This window comes from Meleagris gallopavo, chromosome 8, assembly GCF_905368555.1.
Source record: "Meleagris gallopavo chromosome 8, MGAL_WU_HG_1.1, whole genome shotgun sequence".
NCBI lineage: Eukaryota > Metazoa > Chordata > Aves > Galliformes > Phasianidae > Meleagris > Meleagris gallopavo.
This window is the reverse complement of record NC_139411.1, coordinates 18,087,054-18,102,500: the sequence shown is the minus strand read 5'-3', so window position 1 is coordinate 18,102,500 and position 15,447 is coordinate 18,087,054. Positions and strand designations below refer to the sequence as shown.

Sequence of the window (15,447 nt, the reverse complement as noted above, 5' to 3'; positions counted from 1 at the left end):
CGTGACCCCCGCATATACCTTCAGCTCGGGGCAGGTCCCCACTCCCTGCCTCGGTCTCGGCCTCCAGCGCTCCCTGCCCCGCTCCTTGTCCCAATGCAGCCCTGTAGGAGCCGGCCCGGAGCGGGCGGGACCCCCCCGGGTACGCACGGAGGGCGCCTGCAAAGTGCGCTCCGCGAAGTTGTCTCGAGCTGTGCCGAGCTCACCGAGCGCCTGGGTAGCTTTGTTCGTTAGTTTTTGGCAGAGAGCTTTGGAAACACGCTTTTGTCTTTTTGGAGGGGGGAGGAGGGGGAGTTGTTGTTGTTTTTTATAACCGGTGCGTGCTTTTGGCGGCCCGAGCTGGGGAGCAGCCCCCGAGGGCAGCGGGCGGCAGAAGCGGGAGGGCACGGCTTCCCCGTGCGGGGTGACAGCGTCCGGCGTGGGGCATTCCAAGTGGCAGTAGCAACACCACTTCCTTACACCCCCAAAACCAAACTAACCCAAGAAGCGGCAACAGAAAAGCCCTTGCTGAGAGTGCCTTATCAATACGCCTGGAGAGAAGCGACCAGGCTCTGTGGTCACCGGGACGGCATTTGTTTCTGCCCAGGGCTGCAGCGAGTGGGGGGAGAGGACCGTTCCCCAGCGGTACTGCGGGCTGAGTGTGGTGCCCAGCCCTGGTGGCCCGAGCGGGAGCGGGGCTGTAGGACACTGGTGGGGCACTCTGTGAGTCGGATCCTGGAGATCCTCAGTGCTGCTGTTGCGGGCCTGGGGCGTGAGGACTTGTAAGGGTTTGTTTGTTCGTTTCATTCTGTTTTACTCTACGTTGTCAGGAAAGAGAAGGGGAGCTATGTTTGAACAAGGCACCCCAGCGGGCTGCCTGCCCTCTACAGGCCTTCCCCCAGGGACCAACTCGTGCTCCGTCAACCTGCCGAACCCCTTGAAACCCCTGGCCGGGAGGGTTCACCCCTCCTCACGCACACCTTCCGTTGTTTTGAAACACACGCGACCCGAAATCTAGCCTTTCCGGGAGGCAGGCTGCCCCTCACTCCTGGGGAAGGTGTGCTGGGGCCGGCAGGCTGGGATCGCCCCCCCCCATCCGCCCAGCGACCCCACCGCGGCTCTCCGCCCGCAGGCGCTGCCCCTTTCGGAGCACACTCCGCCGGCGACTTCGACGACGGGTTCCTGCGCAGGAAGCAGCGTCGCAACCGCACTACCTTCACCCTGCAGCAGGTAGGAGCGCAACCCCCTACCCTCCCCAGCCTCGCTTTCCCCGGTTCTGTGCCGAAAGCCCTCCTCCCCGACGGGCAGGATATCCCCTCGCCTCCAGCGCTGCCCTTGACACCTCCGCTCTCCTCCCCTCTACCAGCTCGAAGCACTGGAAGCGGTTTTTGCTCAAACCCACTACCCCGATGTGTTCACTAGGGAAGAACTGGCGATGAAAATCAACCTGACGGAGGCCCGGGTGCAGGTAAACATCCCGGGGATGATTGAACTCTCGGGGATTCAAACCAGCAAACTTTTTTTTTTTTTTTTTTTTTTTTTTTTTTTTTTTGACATCATGACTGCAGAGTGCACATTTGGCCAAAGAACGCAAATGAAGACGATCTGTCATTTTCATGATGCACTTTAATAACATCAACATAATGTGGAATATTAGATTAGGTTGATTAATCGGTCATTCATAATTAACTAGTGATAATGTTCTACACTAATTTGTCCGCGTCTCCAAGGTACTAAATTACATCAATGCACATCCATTTCCTTGCTTTTGGAGGGGGTGTGCATGGAGAAAAGAGCTGAGATGTGGTTCTGGCGGCCACTCGGACCACTGGCAGGCCATGGGCTGGGGCAGCTGGGGGAGCCCCGCTGCCAGCAGGAGCTTTTCTACCTCCTCAACTTTTCTCCCTTTCCTCTACTTTCGAAACACTTAATTCTGATGGCTATAGAGCCTGTAAAGCAATTCCCATGCCTTTCGTAAGATCCAACGAATGCCATTGGCCATAATCACTCTTTTCCCCCCTTTCTGTTTTCCACACTTTCCTACTTTCCTTCCTTCCTTCCTTTTTTTTTTTTTTTCCTTCTCTACCCTCCTTCCCCCCCCCCCTTCTCTTTTCCTTCCTTTTTTTTTTCTTTTTTCTTTTTTTGGCCCATGTTTGTGTTGTTTTTTTTTTGTGTACTCAGAGATTGACTTTGTCTAACTGTCTACAAGCTCTACTAAGAGCAGAACTCCTGCAGTTGTAAGAGATGGATCCATACAACTATGCAGGCATCCACACTGACTTGCAAGTCATTTTTTGAACCCAATTATGTATTCATTTTATTTATGGGGCTTTTCTGCATGCTGTTTTTGTTTGTTTGTTTTGGTTTTTGTTTCTTTTTTGTTGTTTTTTTTTGTTGTTGTTGTTTTGTTTTTTAAGGTGCTCGGGGTTAAGACTATGCAAAGATCTAATTGTAGGAAATATAATAGCTTGCCTTTTGTTCCCTAGGGTCATGTTAGTATCTCTTAAAACCCAATGGCTGAAGAGAGATAATGGAATTCACCGCAGTAAATTGGGGATTGTAAACAAATTATTTCTTCTATAATCAGATTATGCGATTCTGATTATTAAATCTGAACATGAATCATTGGTCATATGCGGGCAAATTAAACTGATTATTATTTGGAAATGAAAATCTCCTTTTGCCAGTGCATTGTAGGTACTGGCTTAAAAAAAATAATAAAAAATGCCATTTTGGCTATTGGTGTCTAAAGACTGAACTGCAAATTGAGATAAATGGGACAATTATTGAGCATTCAGAAGTGGAAGATCATAACTTCTTCCTGAAAGGTGCAAGGGTGAGATAGGGGTGGTGACAATTGGATTGCTGAGGACGGGTGTTTAGCCTTGTTGTTGGCTATTATGCAAACAGACAATAGATGCAAGCATTTGTTTAGCCTGCTTTCATGCAGGGACATGGGGAAACACAGAGGATGGGAGATATGTTTACATTTATACCCCTTGCTCATTCAAATATGATTAATGTGCTATAAAGCAGAGTCTTAATCGAAGATGATGTTGTCAAACAATAACTAAATAGGGAAATAAACGACTTCATCATGCTCTTTTCTCAGAAGCAGGCGAACTGTCAGTGCAAAGTCATTAAAATATGATAATGAAAAATAGCTCAATTAAATGTTGTTATAGCTGTGACCTTCATTCAATTAAGACGCAAGGAAGTGTCTGCATTTTGCTTTGCATTTAACTGCTCTAAATTTAGAATATAGATAAAATCATTATTCAACGTTTGCTGATATATGCAATTAAAAGGCAGCTAACTAAAATGGAGTTTGAGGAGGAGAATAATAACAATCTTGCCTATACTTGAAGTCATGTATTAAAATGTGGATTCCTTGACCTCAAGGGAGGTTTGGCATTTTCCACCACAAATATGGTGGTCTCAGAGCATCTGCTCCAAGGTAACAAAAAAATCCTCAGAACTTTTGGACTTGTTTTTGGCTTGTTTTCTATATGGATAAATATTCAAGAGAGAAATGTAATATTAAGACTCATCTAGGATAACAACATGGACACAAATGAGAGATTTTATCCAAAATCCAATCTCACCAGAGTAAAAATTTGGCAAATGTTGACTTGCTTTGTATTTGGCTAAATGTGGCATTCAGCCTGGCTTGATCTCCTGTTCCAGGTGTGGTTCCAGAATAGAAGAGCTAAATGGAGGAAAACAGAGAGGGGGGCTTCTGACCAAGAAGGCTCTAAGGAAGCAATGGCTGAGGTGGCACCTCCTGTCAGGAATTTAAATTCCCCTTCTCCAACTGATCAAACCAGGAATAAAAAAGAGAGTCTGGAGATACAGCAGAGGTAAGAATAATCAGCTGCTGTTCTTTGGGACAAGCATGCATTGTGTTTATGGACATACATGCATTGCTAGATGCTAAGCCTGCACCTGGATAGTATCAATTTCAAGTACAACCTAACCTATCAAAAGATGAACCACCATCAACTCCCTTCCGCCCATGTGGGTGTGGGGAACTGGTGGCTGTGGGAGGCTGATGTTACCCAGGCTTAGTGCCCTCCAGTTGGTTCTCGAGACAGCAGTACAGAATTATAGAATCACAGAATATCCTGAACTGGAAGGGATCCATAACGACTATTGAGTCCAATTCCTGGCTCCACATCAAGCCCCCCCAAAATCAAACCATATGTCTAAGAGTGTTGCCTGGACACTTCTCAGTTCTATCAAGCTCAGTGCCTTGACCACTGCCCTGGGGAGCCTGTTTTGTGTGCACACACGTGCACTATTTTTGGAGTCAGCTGCTCTAGTTCTAAAGGCTGCTTTCTCCTCTCCCTCAGCCTGAGTCGAGCAGTCGGTCCTACAGGACCCTTCTTCCCCTCCTGTCTGCCTGGGACTCTTCTCAACACAGCCACCTATGCACAAGCTTTATCCCACGTTGCATCTCTAAAAGGTAAGTGACTTTAACTTTTGATAGCAGCTTAAAGAGCAGCCTCATCATTGATGGATGCTCCCACCTTTGCCAGTGAAAAGTAGTTGGGATGTGGTAGATCCTTTCTGTTGCAATTGGTGATAGTTGCATTGACTGATGCTGTGGGCTCAGAAATGGGTCTCTTCTGGTAGCGTGGTTTGCGGATAAGCTCTATCATTTTACTCCATTATCTTTAGTGAGGTCAGGTTTTGCCACCAGGCAGGTATGGTTTGGTCATTCAAAGCATGTGTTTCTTTTTAAAGAGTCAAATTTATGCTACTAAATTAATTATACACACCCTTTTGCATTATACATTGCCTGGCACCATTACTGATATTTCATCCCCTCTTCGCATGCAGTTTCCTGTGCAGTATTTCTCTGCAACTCTTAGACCTTTCCCCTCTTGACTGGCACATCTTCCTGAAGATTGAACACAGTGAGTGCATGGGGACAGAGCACCATGCAAAGTAATTCTGCATTACGTGGGATCCAGGCATCAGGATGCTTATATCCAGTGTCCATATCTCTTTGGGCTGCAAAAAGCAGCAGTATGCATCTTTTAAAAATAAATCGCCAGCTGATCCATTAGCTGTTCCTAGTCTAGTAATTTCTAAGACTAAGGGTGCAAGCAGGATGAATTCAATTTATAGATTTATAGGATGTACAGTCTCATAGCACTGCCAAGCACAAAGTGGCACGTAGCTTTGCTCTGTGCTCAGTGTGGTGCAATATTTTGTGAGGAAAATTTCCCTGTTGAGGACCTTCTGCTATGAAAATTGAAGTCCTCTACAGTCTCTCGCTATGCTCCCTGGCATACCTCATGTTCCTCTTGAGTATTTCCACTTGAATCAGTGCAGTTGAGGTTTATTCCTGAAGCAATTCTTTGAATTGCAGAGTTTTGCATTAAGGCCAATGTCCTGTCCTCTCTTCCCTCTTTTTCCAAGTCTTTCCAAAAAGAGCCGAAAGCACAGCAAGTGCCATTTTGGCAGGTGATTTTGAATCGAGAAAGGCCACAGAGGTGTAACCTAAGCCCTAGAGCTCAAAGGATGACAGTCAACCCAGATGCTGTGGCAGACAGTGGCTGTTAGATTGTGCAGTCCCCTCCACCTCTGCTCTGTGACCATGAGCATCTCCACTGGGCAGGAACAGCCTCTCTGGAGTAGATACAAGCTATCTTAGGGGGCCAAAAAATCATTTGATGGCAATGTCATCCTGGGTGTGAAAATAGGATTGATTGTATTCAGTAAATAATTTCAGGTGGAAGTGGCTTCTTTTTTCCTTAAAATTAACAGTTAAGTATTTTTTGAAATTGAATGCATCAATACCTTCTCACACTTCATGCTTAAATTTATCTAAATTTTAAGGAAAATAATAGCAATAAATGGAAGCTCAGCAAAATGAAATAAAAATGGACAAATAAAACATTTGTCATGAGGGTTTTTAAAGTTTTATTTATTTGAAAGACTTATGGATCTTCTTCCCTGTGATTTTACGAGCCAGTCACTAAAAAACTAATAATCTGCTCCTTTTTGCTTGATAGCAGTTTTACAACCTAGGGGCAGGAAAAATCCTAGTCCCGAATCTCAGGCAGATATAATCATTAGGCAGTCAGTTGCCCAGGCTAACAGACAGTGCCCCTGAAACACCGTTCCCAGAAGAAAATACAGATTTTTTGTAATTTGGACAGAGATGGGTAGCTGTCTTGTGCACGTATGATGAATTTCTCAGCTACACTTTCAGTTCCTTGCTGAGATGCTTTGGTTTACATTTCCTTCGTGACTCTTGAAGTCTCTAGATATGTGCAAGGAGATGGGTATATTGTAGGGTATTGTGATTTTAAGAAATCCATCTGCAGATCCTACTGTGAGCTCTGTGTATGCCTGTTGACATGTTGTCATGCTTGCTAGGTTGAGATGCTCCCATCTTCTGCAGTTAAGTCTCAGTGATATCAAATGTTGGCTTTGGTGTTGAGAGGGAATGATTTGACTGTAAGGTGGCAGGTTTGATTTATATGAGCAGAGAATAAATGTAGCATCTTTCCTGTGGTATTACATGTGAAATTATGTCTTCTCTTTCATTGTCTCACCACTGTAAGTTCCCTTTCCCTGTTTCTCCAAGAGCAATTCACCTTGACTGGAATTGGGTCTGTTCACAGCAGATCTGTGCTTCCCTCTGTTTAATTGGCAGTCAGAAGCAGGACCATCTCTAAGGTCCAGTGCAGACCAAAAGGATCACAGGCACGATTCATGTTCTGTTTTACTCTGGTACAGAAACGCAAGTGAATGACGGTCCTTCTAAACTAATGTGATTGGGAGCACAACTGAGCTCACACGCAGGTCTGGGAGAAGAGAGTGTAGTTGTGAGAAGGAAGGAAAAGGCAGAGAGGGGCTCAATGTTCACAAAGCCTTCTCATAGCCTTCTTTGTCTTGCTCAATTCAGAGATTTTTACTTTCCTTCTCATTTCCCTCTTTGAGGTAGGAGCTGGTTTGTACAACTTCAGGTCTGTTGAGGGAGAGCTGATCCTACATTTAGGTGGAAATTACTCAGTGTTCTTCTGTACCTTAATGAAGTCTCCTAAGCATCTCCCTTGAAAATCTAGTCTCATTTTGCAACAGAAATACTGACTGAGCTCTACCATGATGATTCTGAGAGCAGAGAACTTTTGAACAACGCAAAATCCCATTCAACTGTACACAGGGCATAAAATTCCAATATTTTGCTTTTTTTTCCACAAGATTTTGCACATTTTATTGAAAAGCCATGTGGCTACGAGCTCTTTCTGGCACCTATCTTCACCCTGACTACATTTTGGAACTACGAGGAATTCTTTGTGCTTTTGAAACCAAAATAATTCCTCCAAAGTCAAAGCCATTTCACTAGCAGTGGAAGCATAGCCCAGCTTTCTTCTATGCAAATTTCAAAGGAAATACTGATAAAGAGGTCCTCTATGTGAATCCTGTAAATAGATATGTATTGTCTCAACTGGGAAAACAATTCTGACATTCTCCAGTAAGACTGTAAAGCAGACAAAAGGGCACTCTGAGCGCATCAGACACCACTGGGAAGTTTAGGCTGTTTCCTTCTGAGGAGGCAAGATGTGTTTTGTCAGGCTTGTGAGCCAACACTTTGTTGGTGTCAGTGAGTAATATTTGATGCTTTAGAAGGAGACAACTAAAATCAATATAGTGAATAACAAGTGATGATAGTGATGTAACTAATTAACAATTATTTTATCTCTCTGGGACCGTTTTCTTTCTGCCACCTGAGAGTTCACTCTCTTTTATAAAGGAACTAATACCTCTCTTTCTCCTTCTCTGACTTTGATGGTTTGGCTCCAGCCCCAGATTTCCAAGGCTGCATAAAGTATCTAGGGTACATGCTATCTGTATCTAATTCATAATGTAAGGATATAACAAACACAGTTTCCCAGATGAAGTTAGTCTAGCAGGACAGCCTAGCACTGGGCAGCAGCTTTGCTTTTGGACAGGCTGCATGTTGCTCAGTAAGCTTGCTTTACACTCTGTGTAGTTCTGCAACCCTTCAAAGGGCAGCACTCCTCTGAGCCCTGCACATGCTGCTTCTGGGTAGCTGGTGGATATGACTGGAAGATGAGTCTGGGTCTGCACTGAAAACTGAGCAGAAAACTGTTATCCCTGTGCAATTTCTCATTTGAATAATTAGTATAATGTCATAATGTTGGTGGATTACTGTGTATTCTATTTCGGGGTTTTAGATCTTCACTGCTGCTCATGGTCAGGAAGAAGTGTAGCTCACACAGATGAAATTTCAGTTGTTTGTTACTTTCTGAACTTGTCCTAATTTGACAACTATGCTACTTCATTGTGGCAACTTCGACATTTCCATGGTCTTACAAGATGAATCACTTACTGTAAACTATGCATCTGCAGTCCATTTAGTAGATTTAATTGCAGACCTCAAATATGAAGGGAAAATACTTGTTTTATTTATGGGCTGTATAACAGTAGAGTCATCAGGAGAAGCTAGCATTCTGTGCACAGAGAGACCTCAAAGTACCTTCTTAATGGATGACAGCATGAATGCAATTCATTAATGCAGAAGATGTTATTAATGGGTGTAAACAAGAATCTCCGGTTTTTAGCGGAAGTGTTCTACCATTTCTGGTGACTGAGGCCAAAAGTGTATCTGTTACATTCCGCTGAAATTTCCCCAGACCCTGTGATTCAAAGTGCAGTGTATGAGGAGAGAAATAATTACACTTGTCAGGGAATTACTTTCATAATTCACTCCCAGCTTTGCACTGTGCAAGTTATAGCTCAGTTGGTTTTTATGGCACCTCCACAGCACTCGCTGATAGAAAAGCAAGGCTGCATTATGCCCACCAAAGTGGATATTCCAGAGGATTATGTTCCTTCATGGTTTATTGCTGCCATGGTTGCTGTTGTTCCTATTAGCGGAGGCTTAATTGCAGTATCCAGGAAAAAAAATCATACCAACAAAGAAGCCCCAGTTAGAGCTGTTCATCCATTACATTTTGATTTCTATTATGAAAAGATGAAGAGAATTTGCCCAACATCGTTATGCTATGTAAGCTGAGAAAAAAGTGTTCAAGGACCTGACTTACTCCTGAACTGGTGCTTACTGAATTGAAGTGCCTCTGTTTATCTTGAGATTGGGGAACTGGAATCAGAACTTGGGAGTTCCTCTGTTTTCTCTGTCATTCATTTGTACTCAGTTACAGATGTACTGACTTTTCTCAGCATGTTACTATGACAAATCATGTAAAATAGCAAATTAGCAGGTGAATTCTGTTTAACAAATGCATTTTCCACAACAGCACAACTTCAACAGGCTACTCTAAATAACGCTGTAAGGATCTGGTGCCCCCCCATTTCGGCATTTGAGTCCATACCTTTCATATTCTTCTGAATCTCTTGTTTCACAGCTCTAAAACGTTTGGATAAAACTACCTAGTTTTACCCACTTATTCCTCAGGCTTTAATAGACACAATTTTGGCAACATATATGAAGAGCAAAAGGGAGCTTCCTTTGGAATCAGCTCTCACTGGTAAATGACACTATGAACTCAAGGTTGTTTTTGACCTTCCAACCAAATCAACATGACTACGCAAAAAGTATATTTGATATGAATGTAATATTTTCACTGCAAAGTAAACAGAATGCATTGATAGGTGATGATTTAAAAGCGAATTTTTCCTCACTTCCCCCCCCCTATTTAGCTTGCTGTTCAGCTGTTCACATCAAACGCGGATATGCACAAATACTGCAAGAGGCAGTGAACTGAGTTTTTGCATTTTGAAAGGACTGCCTGTTAAATTCGTTAAACTGTTGGGTTGAAATAGAAAATATATATTTTAAATACTCCTGTATCAATATGAGCCCCACTCCCATCTCACTCTAAGCTGAAACTGAACCTGGGAATTGCACAGAAAGTACCACAACCAAAATTGTAGATCAAATATCATTACAATTGAAATGTAATGTTGGCAGAGACAAGACAGAACTAATTTAATTTTTCCTGTCAGTCTCTGTAGTAGATCAATTAAACTGCCAAGTGGATCAAATATTTCAGACTGTATTTATGACATTAAGTATTTATGTTCAGGCTGAGCATTTAAAGTATGATCTCATATACGTGGAGGTTCAGATCAATTCAGCAGAATTTGCTCTAAGTTAATGGAAATCTAATTGTGCATTTTAATTTTGTGTACAAGAGGCAGTAAGTTCCTAAAGGAAAGAAAACAGTTCTCTGTCTGTATTGTAGTAACCAGCTCCAAATCCCATTAAAGCGATATCAAACTGCAAGAGATGTTAGAAAAAGCTGGATTGGGTTCTAAGGCTAAAGGTCTAACCCTCACTCATTTTGATGGGAGTTAGATAGGTGCCTAAACTTCTCTGAAGATGTTAAGTAGGAACAATTCCTTCCTCTCCCACTGTAAGCTCAGGTCTACTCCAATAAGATATAAGAGAATAGTGATGACTGCTAGTGTGGATGCGACTTTCTTGGGTCATGGGCTGACTGAATGAGCTGCTGATTCACATATTGTTTGTCCTGGCCTTTATGCCAGCAAAGTCCAATGGATTTCATTAGATTTGCTGCCTGCAGACACAGGCAATTGCAGGGTAGATTCGATCTTCTTTTTACATTAAATAGAAATAGGGCTAAGTCCTATTCTCTTATTCTCTAGCAAGATTGTGCTCTATATTTTTTTCAGGTGGGAGCTGTTGTTTGCAAGTGTTTTAACCTGGAATTTTTAAGTGAAAATGCAAGGAGTGATTTATGGGTGAAATACTGATAGATATCCTAGTTCCCACTGCAGGTAACTCTGCACCCTCAGGTTGCAGAGCCACGGGTAATATCAGCTCTAATTATTAAGCAAAGAGCTTAGGTTGGTACTGAAGGCTGTTAAATATTTTATCCCTCTCTAACGATGGAATGAAAATTATTCTTAGGAGCTGGAGCTGGTTTATGTTCTTTTGAAAGGGACTCTTCTCCACTTCTTCCCTCTTCCGGCTTGGCAGTGTGTTCATTTCTGGTGGAACATCTTAGTGTGTGAGAGAGCAGCAGTGCAAATACAGCTGATGCACAGAGAGACATTTACATGTTCCATTTCAGAAACCAACCTTTAGTTAGTGGGACCTACTAGCAGTGGAAAAAAAGACTTTCCACAGCTGAAAGACCTGCAGATTGCAGGTACTCTAAGTCACCAGTCCTCCTCTCCTCCCTCTTGTAATGGGAGGCATTCAGAACACCTGAAGTGGCTGCATTTCATCAGGGCAAAACATGACTTCATGAGCACAGTTAGTGGTGGCAAAAAATGTGTTACTGAGTGGATTTTGCTATAAACTTCTGTTGTGTTCAAAATGATCACAAAATTAAAGATAGATTTTCCTAGCGCAAAAAGCAAAAATGGAGGATATTTGTCAAGTAGTAATATATACTTGTGTAAATCATTTGAATGTCTAAACTCATGGAAATATTGTTCTGCTGATCAGATGCTCTATCAGGGAGTGTAATGAGAGTAAAAGGGATTACACTAAAAGGAATTACATTAATAACTTGTGCCTTGTAGAATCTTTTTTACTTCTTTTCTCGAGAACCTTACCTGCAAGCTGCTACTTTCTGATAGTTGTTGTGGAGAAGTCTTGCCAACGTCCTAAAAACAAACAACTGTCTGCCTTCATCCCTCACAAATGGGTGCTGACCCTTGGCTACCAAGAGCAGCAGTGGAAGAGAAAAACTACCTGCTCCCTGCAGATTATTAGTTCCATCAGTTAGTCATGAGCCATTTAACTCAAATATTAACTGCAGAAATTAAAACAAGTCCTTGGCTTGAAAAGATCAGAGGAAGACACTGTCAGGTTGTGAGTAGCCCAGCTGTTGCCTGCTCTGTGTATCAGCTGAAGATGTGTTTCTGCCAGGGGCTGAAGAGGATATGTAGTTTGTGTGGCCACTGATAACCCTGGGGAGAATGGTGTCCCACAGTGTCTCTCACCAGAGAGCAAATCAAAGTGGCAGCTCAGCCATTGCACTCCTTCTCCACTACTATATTTCCTGCTTGACACAGCCTGTGTTTGTCAGATTGTTGGAGTGAAGATAGTCTGGCCCACCCCTCCTGATGAGACTCTAAGCCATCTCAACAGCAGCAGCTTTAGGAGGCTTTGGTTCACTTCTGGAGACCATTCTTTTTGAGTCATCATACCTAAGTAACACAGAGGTTGTCTCTTGAAGGCAGAACAGACTCGTGCAAGCAGACTTGATGCTTGTAGTTGGGGTGTGGACAAGAAAAATCCTTTCTCATCTTACTGTGCTGTAGGAGAAGGTCATTAGGTCCTGCATAATTGCTAAGATATTTTCATTTTCAGCTTTTTATCTCTGCAGTAATCTTCCAGATGCAGGGATGGGAGCCCCACACTCACCTAACAAATGCTGCTGCCCAGACTGATTAGACTTCAGTTTGCGGGTGGAGGGCAGGGGACACCTCCAGCATGGGACTGAGGGTAGGCATGGAGCAGTAACTTGGGATAGGAACTGGAGACAAGGTCCACCTTGGTTGTGGTGAAATCTGCATGGTCTAAGCTTTGCTGCTCTCTTCTGACTCAACTTGCCTTCAATTGCTCCATCTGTCACCTGCTTGTCTCGCAATATATGAACTCTCTATAGCTACCTGAAAGGAGATTGTAGTAAGAGGGGGGTTGGCCTCTTTTCCCAGGTAACTAGTGATGGGACAAGAATCAGTGATCTTAAGTCACACCAGGGGAGATTTGGGTTGGGTAGTGGGATTAATTCCTTCTCAGAAAGAGTGGTGATGCATTGGAACAGGCTGTCCAGGGAAGTGGTTGTATCACTGTCCTTGGAGGCATTCAAGAAAAGGGCAGATGTTGCACTGAGTGGCATGGTCTAGAGTGGTCACAGACATGGGCTGATGGCTGGGCTGGATTATATTATTGGTCTTTCCAACTTTAACAATTCTACGATTCTATGATTCTTTCCCTGTGGGTCTCAGCAGAGCAGAATCTAGTTTTCTAGAAATAATCTACATCCTGAAAGCATCTACACACCTACTAAAAGTCAACTAAAGAGGGGACTTATGCCACCTGAGATTCCAACCCCATCCCTGCCTTCTCCAGGTTGACTGTTGAAGGAAAGATACTGTGTATGGTGTGGCACTTGTAGGCGTGTGTCACTCAGACCAGGTCAGAAGACCATTCCCATGAGGATGCCCTGCCGCTGGGAGTATACCTTCTCCAGCAGTGATGCTGCCTTGTCTTCTTCCTTCCCAGGGGGCCCACTGTGCTCATGCTGCGTTCCAGACCCCATGGGCCTCTCCTTCCTGCCCACCTACGGCTGCCAAAGCAACCGCACCGCAAGTGTAGCTGCATTGCGCATGAAAGCCAGGGAGCACTCAGAGGCCGTGCTGCAGTCTGCCAACCTCCTGCCCACCACCGGCAGCCCCACTCCTCCTGCCAAACCCAGCCCAGAGAGCAGCCAGGACAAGCAGCCCTCTCCACCCAAGGAGCACATGGAAGGGGAGAAGAGTGTATGAGGCCAGATTGATGCTGGCCCCACAGCCTTGGAGCCAAGACCAGACACCAGGGCTTTGCCATCAATGGAACTGCAGAGTGGCTGTGCCTCAGTAGCACATCACAGGGCCACCAGGGACCTGGTAAATCTGAGTGGCCACTCTGGCTGCCTTTCACACACCCTTGCTTCTTTTGCACCACTGTAGGTTCATTCTCCTGATTTATCGGCACTATCTGTGTTTGGAAATATTTGTGAAACTGTTTTTAGCTCCCCTTCCACATCCCAGAGATGCAAAAATGCCCAGGACACTGACCTGCTTCTGCACACCTCGGCCATGCTTCCCAAGGCTGCATTTCTCAGCAGCAGGGCCAACCCAACTGTCTTTGGGACTTGAACCACCTCTACCTGGTTCTGACCTTCCCAAGAATAAGAGTCACCATGTGGGGAGCAGGGCTGCTCCCTGAGGATCACCACTACCAATAGTCCTTTATCCTGCATGAACAGGGCATGGCTGCCAGGTATGTGGTCTGGGGCAGGAAAGGCTTCCAGGCATCATTTACCCTCATTGTGCACAGGCACATGAAAGTGCATGTTTACACCAGCTTGGCCTGATGTTTTCTGATGACATTTGACTTCTTAATAAAATCTACCCCAGGCAGGCCAGGTGTAAGAGAAGCAAAATAATAGAATGAAGCTCTTTGTAATTTTTCCTTCTTCCTTCCTTTCCCCTAAAGCCAAACTTTCAGTGGAGTAGATTACTGGGGAATTGTTGAGATCAGCTTATCCATAAATAAAAATCCTTGCACAGGCTTCCACGTGAACATTAGTCTTGTCATTCCCAAGGTTAGACATAAAAGACGCACGACTCCAGAGCAGCATTCTTAGCTTCAAATGGTAATGCTGGTATTTTAATGGAGAGTGCAGTTATGTCTATATGCAGAAAGCTGGGGGGATTTTAGCATCATTCTTTTGGAAAGAAAGACTGGAAAACAAAATCATCCTGCATAGCAACACTGCAAATATGTCCTTGCACGATGAGTTTTTAATAAATAGGAAATAAAACTTGGAAGGATATTCCTTTATGCCAGCCAAAATTAGACTCTTTTGTTCACTGAAGGCTGATTGGAATGACTCTGGACATGAAAATGTATGAATTATTACACAGTGGGCACAGTGCAGAGAAGATATTGATGCCTCAGGAAATATGCTCTTATTCCTGACCCATAACACTGCAGAGCAAAACAGAATAAGACCAGATGCTCTAGCATATTTCTTTCATGGGCAATGTAGAAGCATGTTTAAATTTAATGATAAGGACTTGCTTCACTCAGATGCCTTTTGCAGATTCCTTAGAATTGTCCACAGATGCCCGCAGTGAATAGAATGAAAACACTACTCTAAGACCATATCAAGTAATGTGGAAGCCAGTGGAAAGATTCCTGTCAGCTCCAAAGGTCTTCTGAGCAGGTCCTTTGTGAGTATGGTGCTCAGGTCTGTCCTGTTGTAAGAGGAGTCCATTACAGCCCTTGGAGTGGTGGTTTTTACCATAGGGGCTGATTTCAGCACAGAACCTCAGCTAGCAGAGTCTTCAGGTTCTCATTTAGCAGTCCAGGTTTTTCTGCCCCATTCATTGCTGACCCTGTGGTTTGAGGATGTGTTTGGAAAGGCAGCCCCAAGTAAGGTTGGCAGCAAAATTTTATGTTCCCTACCCAAGTGATCTCAGCCCACAAACACCACAGCACCTGGAATTTCTCTGGGTCTCACAGGAGCCTCCTGTGATGCTTTCTCCAAGGCAGTGTTTGGTATCAGGACCCACACGTAGGGTGGAAGCCCTGATGTACAAGGGATGGACTGACAGCACCAAGTACCTTCTTTGTGCTGGGAGTGAAGGGTGCTGGGAATATCTCCAGGGTGGGATCTATTTCCTCTATTGATGAACCATCAGGGAGGGAGATGCTAGCTC

The 15,447-nt window shown here is 44.1% G+C and overlaps 1 protein-coding gene across 1 annotated transcript in view; it reads left to right on the top strand.

Moving 5' to 3' along the window:
• The window catches only part of DRGX (dorsal root ganglia homeobox), a 14,243-nt gene extending 737 nt beyond the window's left edge, over positions 1-13,506 (top strand). The window contains exons 2-6 of the mRNA XM_085229360.1: positions 1,109-1,206; positions 1,343-1,444; positions 3,664-3,836; positions 4,329-4,441; positions 13,244-13,506. Coding sequence (XP_085085486.1) covers positions 1,109-1,206; positions 1,343-1,444; positions 3,664-3,836; positions 4,329-4,441; positions 13,244-13,506 — 749 coding nt within the window. The remainder of the gene's footprint in view (positions 1-1,108; positions 1,207-1,342; positions 1,445-3,663; positions 3,837-4,328; positions 4,442-13,243) is intronic.
• The last annotated feature ends 1,941 nt before the right edge of the window (positions 13,507-15,447 follow it).